Raw genomic sequence first — 27565 nt, 5'->3', positions numbered from 1 at the left:
TACAGTAAATGTTTCTGAATGTACATACTGAGCTCGCAGTTCTTTCACCCTTGGTGAGTTGCGCACAAATGGTACTCTGTATACTTGTTTCATTCGCATCCTGTTTGCTCGAATTTCATCAGATATTTCCACTCTTTGTCTTCCTCTTTGTCCTCCTCTTCCTCTTTCTTGCCCTCCTCCTCCTCTTCCTCCTCGTCACCCACCTCGCATACGCACTCCTCTTCCTCTCACATTGTATCTTCTTCTCAGACTTTCTCCTTCCCACCTTCAACAACCTGTTTGCTCTCTGAACTGGCTTATATTGGTTGTGTCGCATCATTCGAAACAGGTTAAATCCATTTTGAGTGGTTGTGTTCAATCAATGACATGTGTTCTCTATTTGTATTTGATTGTTGCCACTTGTGTTTACCAGTATGGATGACATGTGCATTAGAGTGCAGAATGTGTTTTGAGAATGAGAACGTGTTTAGAGTTTTGCTGAAAAAGTCTAAGTGAAATCTGCAAATTGTGTTTTACCATGTGAAATGGTTTAAGGTATTGACAACAGACTGCATAATCCAGGCAACTGAGAACTTTGTTCAGCCAATGGGTTCTTCCTCCTGTTTTAGCAATTGAGAAAAACTGTAATACCACGTTTAGAATCAAATTCTATTGTAATTGTTGCGTTTTGATTGAGATTTTTTTCATATTCACATTTTAATTGTGTCAATATTGATAATTGTTTAAGTATTTAACCATTGTTTAATGTTTGTAAGTCTTCTGTATAAAGTGCGGATTAGTTTTCTCATTTTTTGAAAATTTCTAAAAACTTCCAATATATGGCAAGAACGAATACTCACAAGTTTGACTAAATGTGAAACTTGCGGTGAAAAGGAGGAACAACAGATAATCTTTCCACTCATCTATGTTTGACTAAATGTGAAACTGAGGTGAAAAGGAGGAAGTCTTTCTAATCTGTCCACTCATCACTCCACCGTAAAACAGTGGATAACTGTATTCTCACAAACAACATCTTAACATTGAGATCCATTTCACATGGTAGGTTGATGTTAACATTATTATGATATTATAGAGAGGCTATAGATATGTGGTCAAAATGGATGAAAACGCAGCTGTAGTATTTAATGAAACTCATGTCATATTCACATCTTCGAAAGTGTCTTAAACTTTGAAATGCATTCTGGTATGTAACACCGTAATCTTTATTTGCTGTGATCTGTACTGTAGTCATTGGCTCACTGTCATTCTATAGTATTTTTTATTTTTATTTTATTTCACCTTTATTTAACCAGGTAAGCCAGTTGAGAACAAGTTCTCATTTACAACTGCGACCTGGCCAAGATAAAGCAAAGCAGTGCGATAAAAACAACACAGAGTTACATATGGGGTAAAAAACATAAAGTCAAAAATACAACAGAAAATATATTTACAGTGTGTGCAAAAGTAGCACGTTATGGAGGTAAGGCAATAAATAGGCTATAGTGCAAAATAATTACAATAGTATTAACACTGGAATGCTAGATGTGCAAGAGATTATGTGCAAATAGAGATACTGGGGTGCAAAAGAGCAAAATAAATAACAATATAGGGATGAGGTAGTTGGGTGGGCTAATTTCAGATGGGCTGTGTACAGGTGCAGTGATCGGTAAGGTGCTCTGACAACTGATGCTTAAAGTTAGTGAGGGAGATAAGAGTCTCCAGCTTCAGAGATTTTTGCAATTTGTTCCAGTCATTGGCAGCAGAGAACTGGAAGGAATGGCGGCCAAAGGAGGTGTTGGCTTTGGGAATGACCAGTGAGATATACCTGCTGGAGCGCAGACTACGGGTGGGTGCTGCTATGGTGACCAATGAGCTAAGATAAGGCGGGGATTTGCCTAGCAGTGATTTATAGATGGCCTGGAGCCAGTGGGTTTGACGACGAACATGTAGTGAGGACCAGCCAACAAGAGCGTACAGGCCACAGTGGTGGGTAGTATATGGGGCTTTGGAGACAAAACGGATGGCACTGTGATAGACTACATCCAATTTGCTGAGTAGAGTGTTGGAGGCTATTTTGTAAATGACATCGCCGAAGTCAAGGATCGGTAGGATAGTCAGTTTTACGAGGGCATGTTTGGCAGCATGAGTGAAGGAGGCTTTGTTGCGAAATAGGAAGCCGATTCTAGATTTAACTTTGGATTGGAGATTCTTTATGTGAGTCTGGAAGGAGAGTTTACAGTCTAACCAGACACCTAGGTATTTGTAGTTTTCCACATACTCTAGGTCAGACCCGTCAAGAGTGGTGATTCTAGTTGGGTGGGCGGGTGCCAGCAGCGTTCGATTGAAAAGCATGCATTTAGTTTTACTAGTGTTTAAGAGCAGTTGGAGGCTACTGAAGGAGTGTTGTATGGCATTGAAGCTCGTTTGGAGGTTTGTTAACACAGTGTCCAATGAAGGGCCAGATGTATACAAAATGGTGTCGTCTGCGTAGAGGTGGATCTGAGAGTCACCAGCTGCAAGAGCGACATCATTGATATACACGGAGAAAAGTGTCGGCCCAAGAATTGAACCCTGTGGCACCCCCATAGAGACTGCCAGAGGTCCAGACAACAGGCCCTCCGATTTGATACACTGAACTCTATCTGAGAAGTAGTTTGTCACGGTTCAGACAGACGACCAGAGGACCACAATTGCGTCACACCAGAAAGTTTATTAAAACTTAAGGGAAAAGGGAAGTAGGGAGTGAATGAAGGCTCCAGGGGTAACAGGGATCCCGTCCAATGTGCTGGGTCTGTGCCCCCCCCAGTGGCAGCGATGCGTCCTATGAAGCCGGTGGTGGGTGGTCCAGAAGTCCTGGGGGGGGGAGACACAGACACAACAGGGCGGAATGAAACAAGGCAGCAGTACAGTTCAAGGGAAATCCAAATACGTAGTAGCAAGGCAGAAGGCTGGTCAGAGTTACCGGGATTGAAGAGTAGTCAGGAGTCGTATGGCAGAAGCAGGTCTGGATCTCCTGGGGCAGAAGAGTATCCAAAAAACAGGCAGGTCCGGGGTCACAAAACCAGGGTGAGCCAGAAGCGCGAGCAAACAGGTTCCGGGTGTGAGCTTTGCAGACGATCTGACACCGGAGAGCTGAAAGACAGGGCCTTAAATACTGGGAGAGGTAGTGGGTAATGCAGCGCAGCTGGCAGAGTAATTAGAGCAGAGCAGAGCAGGGACAGGTGGAGCTAGTTAGGCTGAGTAGAGAGAGTGGTGAGCAGAGTGGAAGAAAATTAAGGTGGTAACCCGGTGGAGTGAGAGGCTCATGACAGAACCCCCCCCCCAAGGGACGGCCCCAGAAGTCCCAAGAGCAACACCACGCCGGGCGGGAGGAGGGGAGCCGGAGGAGTGAACGTCCTCATCCTCGGAGGAAGCCGGAGGGCCGTGGTCGGGAGATGGGACAGGTCCCGAGACAGGATCAGGCACAGGACAGGAAGCCGAGCGGGCAGGACGGTTAGGGACCCCTCTGGGGCGGCCCCTACGGATTGCAGGTTGATCAGGATGCCGTTGGTGGAAAGCGGTGATGAGAGTCCTATCCACAATCCGACTAGCTGGCACCCAGGTCCTTTCCTCAGGTCCATAGCCCTCCCAGTCAATGAGGTACTGGAGACCCCTACCCCTCCGTCTGGACCGAAGCAGGCGGCGGACGGTGTAAACCAGACCACCATCGACGAGCCGTGGAGGAGGAGGACAAGGCGCCGCAGGGACCAGCGGACTCTCATGGATGGGCTTAATCTTAGACACATGGAAAGTGGGGTGCACCCTCAGGGAATTAGGCAGTTGGAGCCGGACAGCAGTTGGGCTAATCACTCTTATGATAGGGAATGGGCCAATGAACCGAGGTGCCAGCTTCTGCGACTCCACCCTGAGTGGCAGGTTCTTCGATGACAACCACACCCTTTGACCAACATGGTAGGTGGGAGCAGGAATTCTCCGACGGTTGGCCCCGGTAGTGTAGCTGGCAACGGATCTGAGGAGTGTGGCTCGGGCTTGTGACCAGGTGCGGCGACATCGACGGGCAAAAGCAAGTGCAGATGGGCAAGTAACCTCCTCTTCCTGGCTGGCAAATAGAGGAGGCTGGTATCCATAAACACATTGGAAAGGGGACATACCGATGGCAGAGCAGGTCAGAGAATTGTGTGCGTACTCCACCCATGTCAATTGCTGCGACCAGGAGTGGGGGTTGCGTGAAGTCATGCATCGCAGTGCCTTCTCGAGCTCCTGATTAGCCCGCTCTGACTGCCCATTGGATTGGGGATGGAATCCGGAAGTCAGACTGACTGTGGCTCCCAGCAGGTGACAGAACTCCTTCCAAAAAGCGGAGGAGAATTGTGGACCACGGTCAGAAACTACATCCTTAGGCAGTCCGTGGATCCGGAAGACGTGTTCCAGGACCACCTGGGCGGTCTCCTTGGCGGTTGGGAGCTTGGGGAGGGGAATGAAGTGTGCCATCTTGCTGAAACGGTCAACAATGGTGAGAATGACGGTCATGCCACTTGAAGGGGGCAGCCCCGTGACAAAGTCAAGGGCGATGTGAGACCAGGGACGTCTGGGCACAGGCAGGGGCTGCAGCAATCCGGCTGGGGGCTGGCAGGACGACTTGTGTTGGTTGCAGATGGGGCAGGCTTGGACGAATTCCCGTACATCCCTTCTCAGAGAGGGCCACCAGAACCTCTGGGCGAGCAGGTTGTAAGTGCGGGTGGAGCCAGGGTGACAAGCTAGGCGGGAGTCATGTCCCCACTGAACGACCTGGGACCTCAGGTCTTCGGGGACAAAAAGGCGGTCAGCTGGGCAAGTGCTGGGACCTGGCTGGTTACGGAGAGCCTCCAGCACCTGTTCCTCAACAGCCCAGGTCAGAGCTGCAACGATGCAGGGACTTGGCAGAATCGACACAGGGTCCTTGGAGGGGGTGTCATCCTTCTGGAATTGACGGGAGAGGGCGTCTGGCTTGGTGTTGCGTGATCCAGGCCGGTATGACAGAGTGAAATTAAACCTGGTGAAGAACAGGGCCCAGCGGGACTGCCTGGAGTTCAACCGTTTGGCCGTGCGGATGTACTCCAAGTTCTTATGATCGGTCCAAACGAGAAATGGAATGGTGGACCCCTCCAGCCAGTGACGCCACTCCTCCAAGGCAAGCTTCACAGCCAGCAGCTCACGGTTCCCTATGTCGTAATTGCACTCAGAGGGGGACAACCGACGTGAGAAAAAGGCACAGGGATGGAGCTTCCTATCCTCCGCAGCCCACTGAGAAATCACAGCACCAACTCCCACATCCGAGGCGTCCACCTCCACAATGAATTGCCGGTCCACATCAGGCATCTGGAGGATGGGAGCGGAGGTGAACCTCACCTTGAGGGTACTGAAGGCTTTGTCGGCTGCTGGGGTCCAGGTGAAGGGTTGCTTGGTGCTGGTTAGAGCAGTGAGAGGGGCAGCAACGGTACTGTAGTTCCGGATAAACTTTCTGTAGAAGTTAGCAAACCCCAGAAACTGTTGCAGCTTCTTTCTGTTCTCCGGAACTGGCCATGAAGTGACTGCTGATACTTTGGCAGGATCCATTTGGATACTTCCCTCTGCCACTATGTACCCCAGGAAGGCCACTGTCTTGACGTGAAACTCACATTTCTCTGCCTTGGCGTAGAGGGAATTCTCCAGAAGACGATGAAGGACTTGCTGGACATGGCGGGTGTGTTCAGACAGGTTTCTGGAGTAGATTAGGATGTCATCCAGGTAAACGAAGACAAACTTGTTTAACATGTCCCGCAGTACATCATTCACTAGAGCCTGGAACACAGCAGGAGCATTGGTGAGGCCAAAAGGCATAACCAGATACTCGTAGTGGCCTGTTGGTGTATTGAATGCGGTTTTCCATTCATCTCCCTCCCGGATCCGCACTAGGTGGTAAGCGTTTCTGAGATCCAACTTGGTAAAAACAGTGGCTCCCTGGAGCAACTCAAAAGCAGAGGTGAGCAGAGGCAGAGGGTAACGGTTTTTCACTGTGATGTCGTTGAGTCCCCTGTAGTCGATGCAGGGGCGAAGAGATCCGTCCTTCTTCCCCACAAAGAAGAAGCCAGCACCAGCAGGAGATGAAGATGAACGGATTAATCCTGCGGACAGAGAGCCATTGATGTAGTCCTCCATGGACTTTCTTTCAGGAGCAGACAATGAATAAAGACGACCCTTTGGAGGGGCTGTTCCAGGGAGGAGGTCGATGGCACAGTCGTACGGTCGGTGAGGGGGCAGAGATGTGGCTCTTGCTTTGTTAAACACCTCTCTGAGACCATGGTAGCATTCTGGGACATTGGAGAGGTCAGGAGCGGAGTTAGTAGGTACTGGCCGAGGGGGTAGTGCGGCAGCAAGCAGGCAGGTTCGGTGGCAGTCCTCTCCCCACTCCCTGATCACCCCGGTCACCCAGTCGAGCTGAGGGTTGTGCCGGCGGAGCCATGGGTAACCCAGGATGAGGGGTTGGCCTGGAGAGGGGAGCAGGTGAAACTGGATAGTTTCTTGATGGTTTCCGGACAGACCCATCGAGACCGGGGCCGTGACATGAGTGACCGATCCGAGTAAGTGTCCGTCCAGTGCCCGGGCAGGAATAGGAGGTGTCAAACGGAGGTTCTCCAGTCCCAGTTGGCGTGCCAGCTTGATGTCCATTATGTTGGCTTCGGCGCCAGAATCCACCAGAGCAGCCAGGGTGTGAGTTGAGTCAGAGAGGCGGAGGTGAACTTGCAGCAGGGGTTTGCGGTCGGAGGACTGGATGGTCATAGAACTCAACCGGACTCCCCCTATGCCCGGTGAGCTTCGGCCCTTTAAAGGGCAGGTTACCACACGATGTCCATCACCTCCACAATAGAGGCAGAGGTTTGAGGTGAAGCGGCGCTGGCGCTCTGCAGGAGTGAGAGAGGCTCGCCCAATCTCCATAGGCTCAGACTGATCAAACTGACCTGGGTGAGTGGCAGTAGATGACAGGAGCCCAGTCGGATCTCTCCGAATGCCGGTAGTAGGTGGACCTTGGCGCCCCCTCTCACGACGACGGGTCTGTATCCTTCTGTCGATCCTGACAGTCAGTGCGATGGCTTCATCAAGAGTGGAAGGCAGTTCATGGGAGACCAACTCGTCCTTGATATAGTCAGCCAAACTATGGAAGAACGCGTCCACCAACGATGGTGTGTTCCAAGAACTTCGTCTAGCCAGGGTTCGGAAGTCGATGGAATGGTCTGCGACTGTACGTCTGCCTTGTCGAATACTGAACAGTTCACGAGACGCCTCTGCGGTTGGTGAATCCAGGTCAAACACCTTCAGCATCTCCTCAGCAAACAGGTCGAAGGTTGCACATGCGGGGGTTTGACGTTCGAACTCTGCTGTTCCCCAGAGTCGAGCTCGGCCCGTCAGGTGAGTGATGGCATACCCAACTTTAGCCCCCTCCGTGGCGAAGGTCCTTGGCTGCAAGGAGAACTGAAGTCGGCAGCTAGTCAGGAATGGCCGGACCTGGGTTGAGTCGCCGTTGAACCGCTCGGGGTTTCCAATCTTGGGTTCCGGAGCAGCGGCTGCAATGACCGGGGCAGGTAACTCGGGGGCAGGGCTGGTGGGCAGACTGGCTGGGGTAAGGTTGGTGAGGAGTTGAATGATCATGGCGAGTTGTTGTTGCTGCTGCTGGAACTGCTGCTCATGCTCATCGGTTTCCATGTCGGGGAAAGTGTGCGCTGAGTCCATAATGGTCAGATCGTACTGTCACGGTTCAGACAGACGACCAGAGGACCACAATTGCGTCACACCAGAAAGTTTATTAAAACTTAAGGGAAAAGGGAAGTAGGGAGTGAATGAAGGCTCCAGGGGTAACAGGGATCCCGTCCAATGTGCTGGGTCTGTGCCCCCCCCAGTGGCAGCGATGCGTCCTATGAAGCCGGTGGTGGGTGGTCCAGAAGTCCTGGGGGGGGGAGACACAGACACAACAGGGCGGAATGAAACAAGGCAGCAGTACAGTTCAAGGGAAATCCAAATACGTAGTAGCAAGGCAGAAGGCTGGTCAGAGTTACCGGGATTGAAGAGTAGTCAGGAGTCGTATGGCAGAAGCAGGTCTGGATCTCCTGGGGCAGAAGAGTATCCAAAAAACAGGCAGGTCCGGGGTCACAAAACCAGGGTGAGCCAGAAGCGCGAGCAAACAGGTTCCGGGTGTGAGCTTTGCAGACGATCTGACACCGGAGAGCTGAAAGACAGGGCCTTAAATACTGGGAGAGGTAGTGGGTAATGCAGCGCAGCTGGCAGAGTAATTAGAGCAGAGCAGAGCAGGGACAGGTGGAGCTAGTTAGGCTGAGTAGAGAGAGTGGTGAGCAGAGTGGAAGAAAATTAAGGTGGTAACCCGGTGGAGTGAGAGGCTCATGACATAGTTGGTGAACCAGGCGAGGCAGTCATTTGAGAAACCAAGGCTATTTAGTCTGCCAATTCCCACGGGGGGCCTGTATTAATCATATTTATTCTCTGTGATCTGTACTGTAGTCACTGGCTCACTGTCATTCTATAGTATGAATCATCTTTATTCTCTGGGATTTGTACTGTAGTGGTGCAGTGGTCTAAGGCACTGCATCGCAGTGCTAGCTGTGCCACTAGAGATCCTGGTTCAAATCCAAGCTCTGTTGTAGCCGGCCGCGACCGGGAGACCCATGGGGCGGCACACAATTGGCCCAGCGTCGTCCAGGGTAGGGGAGGGAATGGCCGGCAGGGATGTAGCTCAGTTGGTAGAGCATGGCATTTGCAACGCCAGGGTTGTGGGTTCGATTCCCACGGGGGGCCTGTATGAAAAAAGATATATAAAAAAAGATATAAATAAAACAATTAATGTATGCACTCACTAACTGTAAGTCGCTCTGGATAAGAGCGTCTGCTAAATGACGTAAATGTAATGTCACTGTCATTCTGTAGAATAAATCATCTTTATTCTCTGAGATCTGTACTGTAGTCATTGGTTTACTGTCATTCTATATTATAAATCATATTTATTCTCTGTGATCTGTAATGTAGTCACTGGCTCACTGTAATTCTATAGTATAAATCATATTTATTCTCTGTGATCTGCACTGTGGTGAATCACTATCATTTGTGGCAGATCAGGGGGTTGGGTCAAGACGTTTACACAGATCAGACACGGCCAGAGTGTGATTAGCTCGGTTTCAAGGGTGTTTATTAATACAATAATCAAAAGAAAGGGTTAGGTCGCCTCCATGATATCCTCTCCAGGATACCGTCTCCACCTACACAGACGTTACCTTACTTCCCCCAGTCCTCCTCCATGATATCCTCTCCAGGATCCCGTCTCCACCTACACAGACGTTACCTTACTTCCCCCAGTCCTCCTCCATGATATCCTCTCCAGGATCCCGTCTCCACCTACACAGACGTTACCTTACTTCCCCCAGTCCTCCTCCATGATATCCTCTCCAGGATCCCGTCTCCACCTACACAGACGTTACCTTACTTCCCCCAGTCCTCTCTCATGTGCTGCCCTTCTGGCCGCTTTATGGGCCTTGAGCAATCCGCCCTTAATTACTCCCCAGCTCCCAATCAGCCCCAGTTAGTCCTGTCCGGGGAGCCCGTCGAGACCTGGCCCGTCCAGCAGATGGAGCCACGGCCTCCTGATGTATACTCCATCTGTTACCAGGCCTCGATGAGTCTCCCCCTGGTGGCTGACCTGCTGTACGCCACACATTCTATAGTATAAATCATCTATATTTTATGGGATCTGTACTGTAGTCACTGGCTCACTGTAATTCTATAGTATAAATCATCTATTTGCAGCAATGGACCTGAGTGAGTCCTGGGAGACCGTGGTGAATGAGACCAGCTCTGTGAATGAAAGCCTTCTGCACTACACTGATGAAGACTATGATGAAGAGATTGTCCTGCTGTGTGACGATGTCGACGCGTTAGGGGAGGTCACGGCTTGTTGCTTCCTGGTCATCTTCCTCCTCAGTGTCACAGGTAACTTGGTTGCTTCCTGGTCATCTTCCTCCTCAGTGTCACAGGTAACTTGGTTGCTTCCTGGTCATCTTCCTCCTCAGTGTCACAGGTAACTTGGTTGCTTCCTGGTCATCTTCCTCCTCAGTGTCACAGGTAACTTGGTTGCTTCCTGGTCATCTTCCTCCTCAGTGTCACAGGTAACTTGGTTGCTTCCTGGTCATCTTACTCCTCAGTGTCACAGGTAACTTATTAATCAATGCTTTCGGTCAACAGAATAAACCTAGTGAATACTACTTATTTTTCATAAAAAACTATGCGTATTGGGAAAATCTTAATATCTTTATCCTATCAGGTAATGGCCTGTTACTGTGTGCCCTGTGTTGTCTAGGTAACGGTGTGTTTTGTGTTGTCTAGGTAACAGTGTGTTCTGTGTTGTCTAGTTAACGGTGTGTTCTGTGTTGTCTAGGTAACGAACGGTGTGTTCTGTGTTGTCTAGGTAACAGTGTGTTCTGTGTTGTCTAGGTAACAGTGTGTTCTGTGTTGTCTAGGTAACGGGTTGTTGCTGGTTGCCTTGTGTCGTTATGAGGACCTGAGGAGGGTCACCAACCTGTTCGTCCTCAACCTGTTGACCTCTGACCTCCTATTCACCCTGACCCTGCCCTTCTGGGCAGTCTACCACCTCTCCCACTGGCTGTTCGGTGACCTGGTGGGTATGACAAACCCTAACCCTGACCTCTAACCCTAACCCTAACCTCAGACCCTAACCTCTGACTCCTAACCCTAACCTCTAACGCTTAACCTCTGACCTCTAACCCCAACCCTCCCTCCAGGCCTGTAAGTTGTTGACGGGGGGCGTACTTCACCGGTCACTACAGTGATGCTGCTGACCCCTAACCTTTAACATTTAACCCTGACCTCTGACTCCTAACCCTAACCTCTGACCCACAGGCCTGTAAGCTGTTGACGGGGGCGTACTTCACCGGCTCTACAGGAGTCTGATGCTGCTGACCTCTAACCTCTGACCTCTAACCCTAACCTCTGACCTCTAACCCTAACCTCTGACCTCTAGCCTTAACCTCTGACTCCTAACTCTAATCTCTGACTCCTAACCCTAACCTCTGACTCCTAACCCTAACCTCTGACCTCTAGCCTTAACCTCTGACTCCTAACCCTAACCTCTGACTCCTAACCCTAACCTCTGACCTCTAGCCTTAACCTCTGACTCCTAACCCTAACCTCTGACTCCTAACCCTAACCTCTGACCTCTAGCCTTAACCTCTGACTCCTAGCCTTAACCTCTGACTCCTAACCCTAACCTCTGACTCCTAACCCTAACCTCTGACCTCTAGCCTTAACCTCTGACTCCTAACCCTAACCTCTGACTCCTAACCCTAACCTCTGACTCCTAACCCTAACCTCTGACCTCTAGCCTTAACCTCTGACTCCTAACCCTAACCTCTGACTCCTAACCCTAACCTCTGACCTCTAGCCTTAACCTCTGACTCCTAACCCTAACCTCTGACTCCTAACCCTAACCTCTGACTCCTAACCCTAACCTCTGACTCCTAACCCTAACCTCTGACCTCTAGCCTTAACCTCTGACTCCTAACCCTAACCTCTGACTCCTAACCCTAACCTCTGACTCCTAACCCTAACCTCTGACTCCTAACCCTAACCTCTGACCTCTAGCCTTAACCTCTGACTCCTAACCCTAACCTCTGACCTCTAACCCTATTCTCTGACTCCTAACCTCTGACTCCTAACCCTAACCTCTGACTCCTAACCTTAACCTCTGACTCCTAACCTTAACCTCTGACCTCTAACCCTAACCTCTGACCCCAGGCCTGTAAGCTGTTGACGGGGGCGTACTTCACCGGGCTCTACAGCAGTATGATGCTGCTGACCTCCATGACTGTTGACCGCTGTGTGACAGTCGTCGTCTCCCGCTGGGTTGCCGTGCCCCGGAGACGACTGAGGTTCGCATGGGCCGCCTGCACAGCATCATGGGTAGTCAGCCTGGCCGCCTCCCTCAGTGATGTCATATCCTCCCGGGTACAGGAAGTGGAAAACGGGACAAGAATGTTCACTTGTGAGGTCTCACCTGGAACTTCGGATGAGGAGGTGGGTTACAGTAACACTGTTTACAGCTCATACGAGTGATCTTTCATTAAGCTTTCAGTGATACAAGTTTCCACTGACATGGTCTTTGTATGTACTTTGTGTTTCAGCAAACAGTGAGTGGACATTCCTGTTTCTAATTGTGCCCAGCTCCTTTTCCAATGTTGGATATTCATATATAACCCCTCTCTCTCTCTGTCCCCCAGAAGCTGACAATTCCTATATAACCCCCCCCCCCCCCCCCCCCGCCGCTCTCTCTCTCTCTCTCTCTCTCTCTGTCCCCCAGAAGCTGACAATTCCTATATAATCCCTCCACAGCCTCAGAGAGGATCTAGATATATTTTCTAACCTCTCTGGATTACAACCAAATTATGTTAAATGTACTATATTACGTATTGGATCACTAAAAAATACAATTTTTACATTACCATGTAGTTTACCAATAAAATGGTCTGATGGTGATGTGGATATACTCGGAATACATATCCCAAATGAAATAAATGATCTCACTCCAATACATTTTAATAGAAAGTTGGCAAAAATAGATAAGATCTTGCTACCATGGAAAGGTAAATACCTGTCAATTTGTGGAAAAATCACCCTGATTAACTCTTTAGTATTATCCCAGTTTACCTATTTGCTTATGGTCTTGCCTACGCCGAGCGAACAGTTTTTTAAATTATATGAGAAAATAATATTAAATTTTATTTGGAACGGCAAGCCAGACAAAATTAAACGGGCCTATTTATATAATGAATATGAATTCGGAGGACAGAAATTATTAAATATTAAAGCACTAGACCTATCACTAAAAGCTTCAGTCATACAAAAGTTATAACTGGTGCTCTAGCAAATTAGTCAGATTGTCTCACCCCATGTTCAAGAATGGCCTTTTTCCCTTTATTCAGATTACAACTTCTCACTTTCAGTTATTTGAAAAGGAAATAATCTCCCAAATATCACTATTTCTAAAACAAGCCATAGAAAGTTGGTTGCAATTTCAATTTAATACTCCAGAAACAACAGAACAAATAATGCAACAAATATTGTGTGACTGGTGGAGTTATGTCGCACATGCAGCTAACAAAAACATATGGAAATGTCTGCTCTACCCAAAACTACAACCAAATAATTGTAGTATTACCACAAAAATGGAAGAGGAAAGTGGAAGGGGGAAAAAGTAAGGAACTTGTCTGTCTGCATTAAAGAACATAACTGGTTAAAGAAAACTGTGATAAATAAAAAAGTATACAAGTTTCATTTAAGGACTAAAGGATTGAAAGCCGTCCCATATAGATTGCAAAATAGTTGGGAAGAGATTTTTGACGTACCGATTCCATGGCATAGTGTTTATGAACTGACACGCAAAACGACACCGGATTCAAAACTTAGAATTGTTCAATTTAAATTGCTATATAAAATTATTGCTACCAATAGAATACTATTTATATGGGGGATACAATCTTCCCAGCTCTGCAGATATTGCTGCGAAGAGACGGAATCATTAGATCATTTGTTTTGGTACTGCCCATTTGTAGCTTGTTTTTGGACACAGGTCCAAGAATGGCTGAAGGATTGCAATATTTACCTGGAGCTAACCTTGCAGATAGCATTACTGGGTGATCTAAAAAGTCACAGTCAATCGATCAATAATATAATAATACTTTTAGCAAAAATGTTTATTTTCAATTTACAATCTGTAGAAACAATGAGAATAGAAAGGTTCAGAACTTTTGTAAAACATCACAGTACAGTTGAAAAATATATGGCAAATAGAAATCCAATATGGATGGTGTTAAGAGATAGATGGGTGGTGTTGAATGGAGTTGAAGGATAATAATAATAATAATAATAATAATATGCCATTTAGCAGACGCTTTTATCCAAAGCGACTTACAGTCATGCGTGCATACATTTTTTGTGTATGGGTGGTCCCGGGGATCGAACCCACTACCTTAGCGTTACAAGCGCCGTGCTCTACCAGCTGAGCTACAGAGGATGGGACTAATAACAACTAACAACAACTAATAACAAGATAACTAATAATGTAAGCATACTGTGTCCATAATAAGTGTATAGGTTATACAGTGGGGGAAAAAAGTATTTAGTCAGCCACCAATTGTGCAAGTTCTCCCACTTAAAAAGATGAGAGAGGCCTGTAATTTTCATCATAGGTACACGTCAACTATGACAGACAAAATGAGAATTTTTTTTCTCCAGAAAATCACATTGTAGGATTTTTAATGAATTTATTTGCAAATTATGGTGGAAAATAAGTATTTGGTCAATAACAAAAGTTTCTCAATATTTTGTTATATACCCTTTGTTGGCAATGACACAGGTCAAACGTTTTCTGTGAGTCTTCACAAGGTTTTCACACACTTTTGCTGGTATTTTGGCCCATTCCTCCATGCAGATCTCCTCTAGAGCAGTGATGTTTTGGGGCTGTCGCTGGGCAACACAGACTTTCAACTCCCTCCAAAGATTTTCTATGGGGTTGAGATCTGGAGACTGGCTAGGCCACTCCAGGACCTTGAAATGCTTCTGAAACGTTTCATCTTCAATGCCCTTGCTGATGGAAGGAGGTTTTCACTCAAAATCTCACGATTCATTCTTTCCTTTACACGGATCAGTCGTCCTGGTCCCTTTGCAGAAAAATAGCCCCAAAGCATGATGTTTCCACCCCCATGCTTCACAGTAGGTATGGTGTTCTTTGGATGCAACTCAGCATTCTTTGTCCTCCAAACACGAGTTGAGTTTTTACCAAAAAGTTATATTTTGGTTTCATCTGACCATATGACATTCTCCCAATCCTCTTCTGGATCATCCAAATGCACGTAGTGTGTTAGTGATGGTAGGCTTTGTTACTTTGGTCCCAGCTCTCTGCAGGTCATTCACTAGGTCCCCCCGTGTGGTCGCAAGATCTCACCCCGTGGGGTCAACATGATCACAAGAACGGTGAGCAAAAATCCCAGAACCACACGGTGGGACCTAGTGAATGACCTGCAGAGAGCTGGGACCAAAGTAACAAAGCCTACCATCAGTAACACACTACGCCGCCAGGGACTCAAATCCTGCAGTGCGAGACGTGTCCCCCTGCTTAAGCCAGTACATGTCCAGGCCCGTCTGAAGTTTGCTAGAGTGCATTTGTCCAAGATGGCGTAGCAGTGCGGTTGTGGTTTTATTCTGTGTCCTAGTGTAAATATCCAGTTTCTTGTTTCTTTTGTCTATTTTGTATTTATTTCTCAATTTTACTTTTCATTCTTTAACTAAATATACTTTCCTGCAACCCGCCTCACCCAACGTGGAAAGGATTCTATTATTTCTTTATAACTTTCATCAAGAACCTTAAGCTGAAACTAGTCTAGCTGCAACTGAATGGCTACTTGATATTAGTCACCGTTAGCGTCTTCACCACTGTCCGTGGCCTGCACTATCCACCAGCCAGCTCTAGCCTGGACAATTCGTCGGCCAGTCTGCACAGCGTGCTATCGACCCAGAGCATATCGGACTTTCTGCCGAAATCACTGGACCCTAGCGCCGGATCATCGCAACCAGCTAGCTGCAACCTGTTGTTGGCTAATTACCATTGCCCCATAGCAAGCACCAGTTAGCCTTGAGCTAGCCTCTGGCCCATCTCCCGGCTATCTACCTCTCTGTCAACCGGACGGGACCTCCTAGTGTTGACACTGAGCCCCGCCGATCCAACACGACTGGTTTGCCGACGAAATCGTCTGATGTGGTTTCAACAGGCTTCCCGTTGCGACGACCACGAAGATCCATCTGCTAGCCCCGGCCCGCTAGCACACGCAAACTACAACTGTGCTTCCTGCTAGCTGTGCTGAAGCACCAATTTGAACTGCTCTCGGACTTACATATTGCTGTTCACTGGACCTTATGATCACTCAGCTGCACAGCTGATGCCTGCTGGACTGTTCCTTTACACGGTACCATGTCCTGTTTACTCTGTTTAGCCTCAGCCCAAACTTTATCGCTATTACCAGTTGTCGTCTTAGCTCTCTCTAATAACACCTGTGATTGCTTTATGCCTCTCTCCCATGTCAATATGCCTTGCCTATTGCTGTTTGGGTTTGTTCTTATTATACAATTTCACTGTAGAGCCCCAAGTCCCTCTCAAACTGCCTCAAATAGTTCCTTTGTTCCACCCCCCATACACGCCGAGACCGGCTCAATCGGTGCCTCCAGTGATGCTATCTCTTTCATAGTTACCCAACGCTTAGGATTACCTCAACTGTACTCATATCCTTCCATATCCTTGTCTGTACATAATGCCCTGAATCTTTTCTACAACGCCCGGAAATCTGCCCCCTTTATTCTATGTACCCAACGCACTAGAAGACCAGTTCTTAAAGCCTTTAGTCGTATCCTTATTCTACTCCTCCTCTGTTCCTCTGGTGATGTAGAGGCTAACCCAGGCCCTGCAGCCCCCAGTATCACTCCTACTCCCCATGAGCTATCATTTGTTGACTTCTGTAACCGTAAAAGCCTTGGTTTTCTGCACGTAAATATCAGAAGCCTCCTTCCTAAGTTTGAGTTATTCACTGCGTTAGCACACTCCGCCAACCCTGATGTCCTAGAAGTGTCTGAATCCTGGCTTAGGAAGGCCACCAAAGATTCTGAAATTTCCATCCCCAACTATAACATTTTCCGTCTAGATAGAAGTGCCAAAGGGGGTGGAGTTGCAATCTACTGTAGGGATAGCCTGCAGAGCTCTATCATACTATCCAGGTCTGTGTCCAAACAGTTTGAGCTTCTACTTCTAAAAATCCACCTTTCCAGAAATAAATCTCTTACTGTTGCCGCTTGCTACAGACCCCCCTCAGCTCCCAGCTGTGCCCTGGACACCATATGTGAATTGATTGCCCCCCATCTATCCTCAGAGTTCGTACTGCTTGGTGATCTAAATTGGGATATGCTTAACACCCCGGCCATCCTACAATCTAAACTAGATGCCCTCAATCTCACACAAATTATCAACGAACCTACCAGGTACAACCCTAAATCCGTAAACATGGGTACCCTCATAGATATCATCCTGACTAACTTACCCTCTAAATACACCTCCGCTGTCTTCAACCAGGATCTCAGCGATCACTGCCTTATTGCCTGCGTCCGTAACGGGTCCGCGGTCAAACGACCACCCCTCATCACTGTCAAACGCTCCCTAAAACACTTCAGCGAGCAGGCCTTCCTAATTGACCTGGCCCAGGTATCCTGGATGGATATATATCTCATTTCGTCAGTAGAGGATGCCTGGTTGTTCTTGAGGCAGTCATTTGAGAAACCAAGGCTATTTAGTCTGCCAATAAGAATGCGTTGGTTGACAGAGTCGAAAGCCTTGGCCAGGTCGATGAAGACGGCTGCACAGTACTGTCTATTATCGATCGCGGTTATAATCTTGCTTGTTTGTAGGTGACCAAATACTTATTTTCCACCATAATTTGCAAATAAATTCATTAAAAATCCTACAATGTGATTTTCTGGAATTTTTTTTCTCATTTTGTCTGTCATAGTTGACGTGTACCTATGATGAAAATTACAGGCCTCTCTCATCTTTTTAAGTGGGAGAACTTGCACAATTGGTGGCTGACTAAATACTTTTTTCCCCCACTGTATGTAACTCTGTGTTGTTGTTTTTATCGCACTGCTTTGCTTTATCTTGGCCAGGTCGCAATTGTAAATGAGAACTTGTTCTCAACTGGCTTACCTGGTTAAATAAAGGTGAAATTAAAAAAAAATTAAAAAAAATAAATGTGGATGATCCAGAAGAGGATTGGGAGAATGTCATATGGTCAGATGAAACCAAAATAGAACTTTTTGGTAAAAACTCAACTTGTCGTGTTTGGAGGACAAAGAATGCTGAGTTGCATCCAAAGAACACCATACCTACTGTGAAGCATGGGGGTGGAAACATCATGCTTTGGGGCTGTTTTTCTGCAAAGGGACCAGGACGACTTGAGAATGAATGGGGCCATGTATCATGAGATTGGTGGCTGACTAAATACTGCACAATTGGTGGCTGACTAAATACTTTTTTCCCCCACTGTATCTATATCCACAGTAAAACGAGTCCTATATCGACATAACCTGAAAGGCCGCTCAGCAAGGAAGAAGCCACTGCTCCAAAACCGCCATAAAAAAGCCAGTCTACGGTCTGCAACTGCACATGGGGACAAAGATCGTACTTTTTGGACAAATGTCCTCTGGTCTGATGAAACAAAAATAGAACTGTTTGGCCATAATGACCATCGTTATGTTTGGAGGAAAAAGGGGGTCGCTTGCAAGCCGAAGAACACCATCCCAAACGTGAAGCACAGGGGTGGCAGCATCATGCTGTGGGGGTGCTTTGCTGCACTTCACAAAATAGATGGCATCATGAGGAAGGAAAATGATGTGGATACATTGAAGCAACATCTCAAGACATCAGTCAGGAAGTTAAAGCTTGGTCACAAATGGGTCTTCCAAATGGACAATGACCCCAAGCATACTTCCAGCTCTGTCAGGAGGAATGGGCCAAAATTCAACCAACTTATTGTGGGAAGCTTTTGGAAGGCTACCCAAACATTTGACCCAAGTTAAACAATTTAAAGGCAATGCTACCAAATACTAATTGAGTGTATGTAAACTTCTGACCCACTGGGAATGTGATGAAAGAAATAAAAGCTCAAATAAATCATTCTCTCTACTATTATTCTGACATTTCACATTCATAAAATAAAATGGTGATCCTAACTGACCTCAGACAGGGAATCTTTACTAGGATTAAATGTCAGGAATTGTAAAAAACTGAGCTAAAATGTATTTGGCTAAGATGTATGTAAACTTCCGACTTCAACTGTACTTGGAAGCGGTGGATGGTGTGCGCGCCTCCTAAGTCGAACCAGCAGGCCGCTCTGAGTGCCTCTCCTCCGCAGGCGATGTTTTGGGTCATCCGCTGGAATCAGTTCAATTGCCCTGGGGAGAGCAAACAAGGGATCTGCTTTGGGAAAGTCATATTCCTGGTCGTAATGCTGGTGAGTTACCGCCACTCTGATATCCAATAGTTTTTCCCGGCTGTATATAATGATGCAAAACACTTTCTGAGCTAATAATGTAAAAAATAATACATAAAAAAACAAAATACTGCAAATTTTACTAAGAGCTAGTCGTGATAGGGATTGGAAGTGATGCAGACAATTACATTGATGGAAGTTACAATCCATTTGCAATATTAAAGCTGATCTACCCCCAAGAAAATAAAATAAAATAAAATAAATAAAATAAAAAAACATTGCCAAAGCAAGTGAAGTAGATAGTAAACAAAAGTGAAATAAACAATAAATATTAACAGTAAACATTACACTCAGAAGTTCCAAAAGAATAAAGACATTTCAAATGTCATATTATGTCTATATACAGTGTTGTAACGATGTGCAAATAGTTCAAGTACAAAAGGGAAAATAAATAAACATAAATATGGGTTGTATTTACAATGGTGTTTGTTCTTCACTGGTTGCCCTTTTCTTGTGGCAACAGTTAACAAATCTTGCTGCTGTGATGGCACACTGTGGTATTTCACCCAATAGATATGGGAGTTAATCAAAATTGGGTTAGGAAGTGCAGCTCAGTTTCCACCTCATTTTGTGGGCAGTGTGCACATAGCCTGTCTTCTCTTGAGAGCCAGGTCTGCCGACGGCGGCCTTTCTCAATAGCAAGGCTATGCTCACTAAGTCTGTACATAGTCAAAGCTTTCCTTAAGTTTGTGTCAATCACAGTGGTCAGGTATTGTGCCACTGTGTACTCTCTGTTTAGGGCCAAATAGCATTCTAGTTTGTTAATTCTTTCCAATGTGTCAAGTAATTCTCTTTTTGTTTTCTCATGATTTGGTTGGGTTTAATTGTGTTGCTGTCCTGGGGCTCTGTGGGGTCTGTTTGTGTTTGTGAACAGAGCCCCAGGACCAGCTTGCTTAGGGAACTCTTTTCCAGGTTTATCTCTCTGTAGGTGATGGCTTTGTTATGGAAGGTTTGGGAATCGCTTCCTTTAAGGTGGTTGTAGAATTTAACGGCTCTTTTCTGGATTTTGATAATTAGTGGGTAGCGGCCTAATTCTGCTCTGCATGGATTATTTGGTATTTTACGTTGTACACTGAGGATATTTTTGCAGAATTCTGCATGCAGAGTCTCAATTTGGTGTTTGTCCCATTTTGTGAATTCTTGGATGGTGAGCGGACCCCAGACCTCACATCCATAAAGGGTTCTATAACTGATTCAAGTATTTTTAGCCAGATCCTAATTGGTATGTCAAATTTTATGTTCCATTTGATGGCAAGGCCCTTCTTGCCTTGTCTCTCAGATCGTTCACAGTTTTGTGGAAGCTACCTGTGCCGCTGATGTTTAGGTCGAGGTATATATTGTTTTTTGTGTGCTCTAGGGCAACGGAGTCTAGATGGAATTTGTATTTGTGGTCCTGGCAACTGGACCTTTTTTGGAACACCATAATTTTTGTCTTAATGAGATTTACTGTCAGGGCCCATGTCTGACAGAATCTGTGCAGAAGATCTAGGTGCTGCTATAGGCCCTCCTTGGTTGGTGACAGAAGAACCAGATCATCAGCAAACAGTAGACATTAAAGTTTTGATTCTAGTAGGGTGAGGCCAGGTGCTGCAGACTGTTCTAGTGCCCTCGCCAATTCGTTGATATATATGTTGAAGAGGGTGGGGCTTAAGCTGCATCCCTGTCTCACCCCACGGCCTTGTGGAAAGAAATGTGTGTTTTTTGCCAATTTTTACCGCATACTTGTTGTTTGTGTACACAGATTTTATAATATTGTATGTTTTCCCCAACACCACTTTCCATCAGTTTGTATAGCAGACCCTCATGCCAAATTGAGTGAAAAGGTTTTTGAAATCAACAAAGCATGAGAAGACGTTGCCTTTGTTTTGGTTTGTTTGTTTGTCAATTAGGGTGTGCAGGGTGAATACGTGGTCAGTCGTACGATAATTTGGTAGAAAGCCAAGTTGACATTTGCTCAGTACATTGTTTTCACTGAGGAAATGTACGAGTCTGCTGTTAATGATAATGCAGAGGATTTTCCCAAGGTTGCTGTTGACGCATATCACACGGTAGTTATTGGGGTCAAATTTGTCTCCACTTTTGTGGATTTAGGTGATCAGTCCTTGGTTCCAATTTTTTGGGAAGATGCCAGAGCTAAGGGTGATGTTAAAGAGTTTAAGTATAGCCAATTGGAATTTGTGGTCTGTATATTTTATCATTTCATTGAGGATACCATCAACACCACAGGCCTTTTTGGGTTGGAGGGTTTGTATTTTGTCCTGTAGTTCATTCAATGTAATTGGAGAATCCAGTGGGTTCTGCTAGTCTTTAGTAGTTGATTCTAAGATTTGTATTTGATCATGTATATGTTTTTGCTGTTTGTTCTTTGATATAGGGCCAAAAATATCTCAGTTTTGGATAGATAACTCTTGTTGTTGTTGTTTGTTTAGTGTTTTTACGATCTTCCCAGAAGTGATTAGAGTCTATGGATTCTGTATTGTTTTAGTGATTCACCAAAGGCTCAGGTTTTCTGGGTCTCTATGTTTTTGGTTGGATAGGTTTCTCAATTTCTCAAATGTAAAATGTTCCTGTTTTGATTAATTGAATAGAGTGAGTTAGGTCTGCTCTATACCAAATTAGCATACCCCCTGAGTCCCTTCCCTGTTTCACACCTGGTAGTTTGGTGGATGGGAGACTACCAGCTCTCTGTAACCTAGAGGGCAACCAGTGGGTCCGTCTCCTCTATACCATGTTTCTTGTAGGATGACAATGTCTGTATTTCTGATTTATTTGGTGAAGTCCAGGTTCCTGCTCTTTAGGCCAAAGGCAGATGACCTCGCTGGTCTGGGCGGGGTGTCTGTTGATCTGTTGCTCCTGTGTGAGGTGTTGGGGCTGCGGTTGAGGGCAATATCCTTTAGGGTCCGAGCGAAGGTGGGCACTGCTGCCCTGTACAGGTGGACCTGGTCGTAAAGGCTGTTCAAGTCCAGGGTGGAGTGGTGGGCCAGGCAAACATTTGGTTTTGAGGCACAGTCACAGGAAATATTTGCAGGGTGGAAGTTTGTTTGTGGTAGCTGGGCTCTCAGGTTGTTTGTGCCTGTGTATTATTATGTGGCTGGGTGATCCTAGTTGGTCCTCAGACAGAAGGTCTAGGGTGCGCTGGGTGTTTGGACAGCAGAGTTTAGACACTGTGTGTTTGTGAAAAAGTTAATTTTCTTGTACATATTTCCCGTTTAAGTCCATAAGGAGTACAATCTGTGGCTTGTGTATGTCCTCAGTTGGTGTTGGGCGGTTGTCAGGAGGGCTATCAGGGTGGCTGACAGGGGGTGTGCTCAGAGGGGGTGGGATCCGCTGGGCTTGGGGTTATTCATTTGTCCGTCCTGCTGTGATGTTGAGGCTATGGTCTGAGGTGGTCTGTTCTGCTGTGCTGTTGAGACTTTGGTCAGTGTCTGAGGTGGGCTGTTCTCCTGGCTTCTCTGCGGTGGTGGCCAGCTCTCTAATGGGTTGTTCTCTGTCACCCGTCATCGTTCTCACCTTCTCCTCCAGCACTCTGATCCTCTCCTCTAGTGCTCTGTTCCTTTCCTGCTCCTGCTCTTTCTCCTGTTGATGTTGTCTCACCACAGTCCAGAGTGCAGACATGTCTCTCTCCACCTCCAGCTCTCCGGGTCTGGTTGAGGGGGTGTTGTTGAGCTGGACAATTTTTTCTGCTGACTGGAGTGTGTTCACCTGCTGTTCCAGCTCCACCTGCCTTACCTCCAGCTGGGTGAATTAATCCTTCATTTCAATGAGGGAGTAGTACTCTGTGCAAAAAGTGTTTCTCCGTGCTGGGAGGTTGACTTTCCACTTGGGGATGCTCGACTGTGGGGTTATTTAATGAGGAGGTCTGGTCTGACACGCTTGGGGTGGGGGTATCTTTCTCAAGAGAGAGCTTATCCTGCTGAGCTCTCTCTTTGATTATGTGAAAGTCCAGCTGAAACTGTTTGGGGTTGCCCTGTACTGTTACTGTTCCAGACTTATACAGGTTGACATTGGCTGACTCAGAGTCCTCGTTGTCTAGTATCGTGAGTTCCCACCCATCGCTAACACCCCCATCTTAACAGAGGGGTAGTGTGTTAATATAGCACTCTGCCATGCCAGGGGATGGTCTGTGTGGAAGATTAAGTTGCTTACGTTCCCATTTTTATAATAGTCAGCAGAAAGTGTCTCTTGATTTTCCATGAGGAGCTTGTCATTTTTTACATCCAGAGGATACTGTATTGTAATGACCTCTGAGAGGGAGGGGGGTTCAAAGGCCTCTGGGAGGCTGTGGAACTCTCCTGCCATTGTTGGGCTCAAGGGCTTTGACACCTCTCACTTCACACCTCAGTGCTAATTGAAGTTGCAGTCAGATAATATCTGTTCTGTTCTAGGAAGCTTGGTAGCCTTAACGTAGCATTCAGTCCTTATAAGTAAAATATATCTCTGTCCCCCAGAAGCTGGATATTCATATATAACCTCTCTCCCCCTCTCTCTGTCCCCTAGAAGCTGGATATTCATATATAACCTCTCTCCCCCTCTCTCTGTCCCCCAGAAGCTGGATATTCATATATAACCTCCCTCCCTCTCTCTGTCCCCCAGAAGCTGGATATTCATATATAACCTCCCTCTCCCTCTCTCTGTCCCCCAGAAGCTGGATATTCATATATAACCTCCCTCCCTCTCTCTGTCCCCCAGAAGCTGGATATTCATATATAACCTCTCTCCCTCTCTCTGTCCCCCAGAAGCTGGATATTCATATATAACCTCTCTCCCTCTCTCTGTCCCCCAGAAGCTGGATATTCATATATAACCTCCCTCCCTCTCTCTGTCCCCCAGAAGCTGGTTATTCATATATAACCTCCCTCCCTCTCTCTGTCCCCCAGAAGCTGGATATTCATATATAACCTCCCTCCCTCTCTCTGTCCCCCAGAAGCTGGATATTCATATATAACCTCTCTCCCTCTCTCTGTCCCCCAGAAGCTGGATATTCATATATAACCTCTCTCCCTCTCTCTGTCCCCCAGAAGCTGGATATTCATATATAACCTCCCTCCCTCTCTCTGTCCCCCAGAAGCTGGATATTCATATATAACCTCTCTCTCCCTCTCTCTGTCCCCAGAAGCTGGATATTCATATATAACCTCCCTCCCTCTCTCTGTCCCCCAGAAGCTGGTTATTCATATATAACCTCCCTCCCTCTCTCTGTCCCCAGAAGCTGGATATTCATATATAACCTCCCTCCCTCTCTCTGTCCCCAGAAGCTGGATATTCATATATAACCTCTCTCCCTCTCTCTGTCCCCCAGAAGCTGGGCTACTACCTGCAGGTGTCCCTGCTCTTCATCCTCCCTCTCATCATCATCATCCTCTGCTACAGTGCCATTCTCAGGACGGTCCTGGTAACTGCGACCAGGAGACGACACCGCACAGTGCTGGTGGTCTTCTGTATCGTGGTAGCGTTCTTCGTCTGCTGGGCGCCGTACAACCTAACCATCTTCCTCTTGTCTGTATACACTGACTGTGAGGTCACGAAGAGGCTGTATGTTGTGTACGTTGTGTGTCGTATTTTGGCCTACGCCCACTGCTTCCTGAACCCTGCTCTCTACATGCTGTCTCACTCCTTCAGACAACATCTCTGGTCTCTGCTGTGCTGTCTGACAGGGGAGGAGAGGGGAGGGCAGGGGGGAGAAGGGGAGAGGAGTCTGGGACACAGTACATCCCACGTCACCCCTAGACCAAGAGGACCAGCTGTGGTACTTCAGGACCCTAGAGAGAATAACTATACAGCTACATGGCTGGAGATAAGATCCTTGCAGGAATGAACTATGCAACTTTCTCAATGACTTTCTATTGGCAAAAGCTTTTTTCCCACCCTTTCTAATGGTCAGCAAAGGCCATGTTTATAGCTTTGGTTCTGAGGAATGAGGAAGTGAGATAAGCCAAAACAAAACAATTTGAATCCCTGGATATGATTCTGTGATACACAGAATGTGAATGCCCTGTTCAGTCCAGAAGTGATTCTGTGAATAAGTATATGCTGTCTTCATACAATATGAAGACAATAAAATACATATTTTTCATGTAGAATATGTAAAGTACTATATTTACCAATGGTTCATGTAAAACTGGAAAGATATGCTTTGTGTGGTGTGTGGTGATATGCTCAGTAAATAAAAAGCTGTGCGCAGAAGTGGCAGATGTGGTTTTTGGCTGGACCTGTCTGGACGCTGGCCTGTCTGGACGCTAGACTATTCTGCTAACGTCATCAAAGCGCGCAACAGAACAGTGTACTGTCTACACTCGGTTTGTTGTTTTTATGAAATAGTTTTCATTAAATAGTTTTTAATTATAACTAAAGTTTGTATTGCTACGGATTCCGTGATGTGGTCAGCCTTTAAGGCTGGGACCGCAAGTTTGTGTCCCGGATTCCTGTTAAGTAGCAGTTAGCTGCTAGCCATCATGAAAACGGAGCAGGCTAACGCTAGCAGTGCTAGCCCACCGGTGTTTTTATCCAAGGCTGGGCACAAATTCTTCTGGTGTGAGATGATTTCCACACTGTCACAAGATGAAGATAAGGTGTAACTGGAAAATGGACAGGGATTTTTCTGCCCTAAATTCACCACCATCAAGCAGCTCAGAGAAGAGATCCTCCGGCTGTTAGCTCGGCTGTGACAAAAGGATAACCTGCTTTCTAAGTACACCGACCTTGCTGTAACCCAGGCAAACCTCATCTCAGTTTTAAATGCCTCCTATTGCAAAGCTGTCGATGAGTCGGGCGGTGTTGATCTGTCCCAATCCAACGGACAGATCAAATCAACTCGTATTTGTCACATGCGCTGACTACAACAGGTGTAGACCTTACAGTGAAATGCTTACTTACAAGCCCTTAACCAATAATGCAGTTTTAAGAAAGAATACCCCCAAAAAATACGAAATAAAAGTAACAAATAATAAAGAGCAGCAGTAAAATAACAGTAGGGAGGCTATATACAGGGGGTACCGGTACAGAGTCAATGGGAAATAACAGTAGGGAGGCTATATACAGGGGAGTACCGGTACAGAGTCAATGGGAAATAACAGTAGGGAGGCTATATACAGGGGGTACCGGTACAGAGTCAATGGGAAATAACAGTAGGGAGGCTATATACAGGGGGTACCGGTACAGAGTCAATGGGAAATAACAGTAGGGAGACTATATACAGGGGGTACTGGTACAGAGTCAATGGGAAATAACAGTAGGGAGGCTATATACAGGGGGTACCGGTACAGAGTCAATGGGAAATAACAGTAGGGAGGCTATATACAGGGGGTACCGGTACAGAGTCAATGGGAAATAACAGTAGGGAGGCTATATACAGGGGGTACCGGTACAGAGTCAATGGGAAATAACAGTAGGGAGGCTATATACAGGGGGTACCGGTACAGAGTCAATGGGAAATAACAGTAGGGAGGCTATATACAGGGGGTACCGGTACAGAGTCAATGGGAAATAACAGTAGGGAGGCTATATACAGGGGGTACCGGTACAGAGTCAATGGGAAATAACAGTAGGGAGGCTATATACAGGGGGTACCGGTACAGAGTCAATGGGAAATAACAGTAGGGAGGCTGGGGGGTACCGGTACAGAGTCAATGTGTAATAACAGTAGAGAGGCTATATACAGGGGGTACCGGTACAGAGTCAATGGGAAATAACAGTAGGGAGGCTATATACAGGGGGTACCGGTACAGAGTCAATGTGAAATAACAGTAGAGAGGCTATATACAGGGGGTACCGGTACAGAGTCAATGGGAAATAACAGTAGGGAGGCTATATACAGGGGGTACCGGTACAGAGGCTATGTGAAATAACAGTAGGGAGGCTATATACAGGGGGTACCGGTACAGAGACAATGTGAAATAACAGTAGGGAGGCTATATACAGGGGGGTACCGGTACAGAGTCAATGGGAAATAACAGTAGGGAGGCTATATACAGGGGAGTACCGGTACAGAGTCAATGGGAAATAACAGTAGGGAGGCTATATACAGGGGGTACCGGTACAGAGTCAATGGGAAATAACAGTAGGGAGGCTATATACAGGGGGTACCGGTACAGAGTCAATGGGAAATAACAGTAGGGAGGCTATATACAGGGGGTACCGGTACAGAGTCAATGGGAAATAACAGTAGGGAGGCTATATACAGGGGGTACCGGTACAGAGTCAATGGGAAATAACAGTAGGGAGGCTATATACAGGGGGTACCGGTACAGAGTTAATAGGAAATAACAGTAGGGAGGCTATATACAGGGGGTACCGGTACAGAGTCAATGGGAAATAACAGTAGGGAGGCTATATACAGGGGGTACCGGTACAGAGTCAATGGGAAATAACAGTAGGGAGGCTATATACAGGGGGTACCGGTACAGAGTCAA

At 46.6% G+C, this 27565-nt stretch overlaps 1 protein-coding gene across 1 annotated transcript; it reads left to right on the top strand.

Moving 5' to 3' along the window:
* The first annotated feature begins 976 nt into the window (after positions 1-976).
* LOC311122843 (chemokine XC receptor 1-like) lies at positions 977-25336 on the top strand. Its single transcript, XM_084197157.1, has 5 exons — positions 977-1038; positions 9805-9987; positions 10515-10672; positions 11809-12087; positions 24457-25336. The coding sequence occupies exons 2-5, from the start codon at positions 9807-9809 to the stop codon at positions 24970-24972; spliced, it is 1134 nt and encodes a 377-aa protein (XP_084053283.1). The 5' UTR covers positions 977-1038; positions 9805-9806; the 3' UTR covers positions 24973-25336.
* Positions 25337-27565: the final 2229 nt, after the last annotated feature.

The sequence above is a fragment of the Coregonus lavaretus genome (genome assembly GCF_964263955.1).
Source record: "Coregonus lavaretus genome assembly, contig: HAP1_SCAFFOLD_444, whole genome shotgun sequence".
NCBI lineage: Eukaryota > Metazoa > Chordata > Actinopteri > Salmoniformes > Salmonidae > Coregonus > Coregonus lavaretus.
Note: the sequence above shows the minus strand (reverse complement) of the source record. Positions and strands in the feature narration are given on the sequence as shown.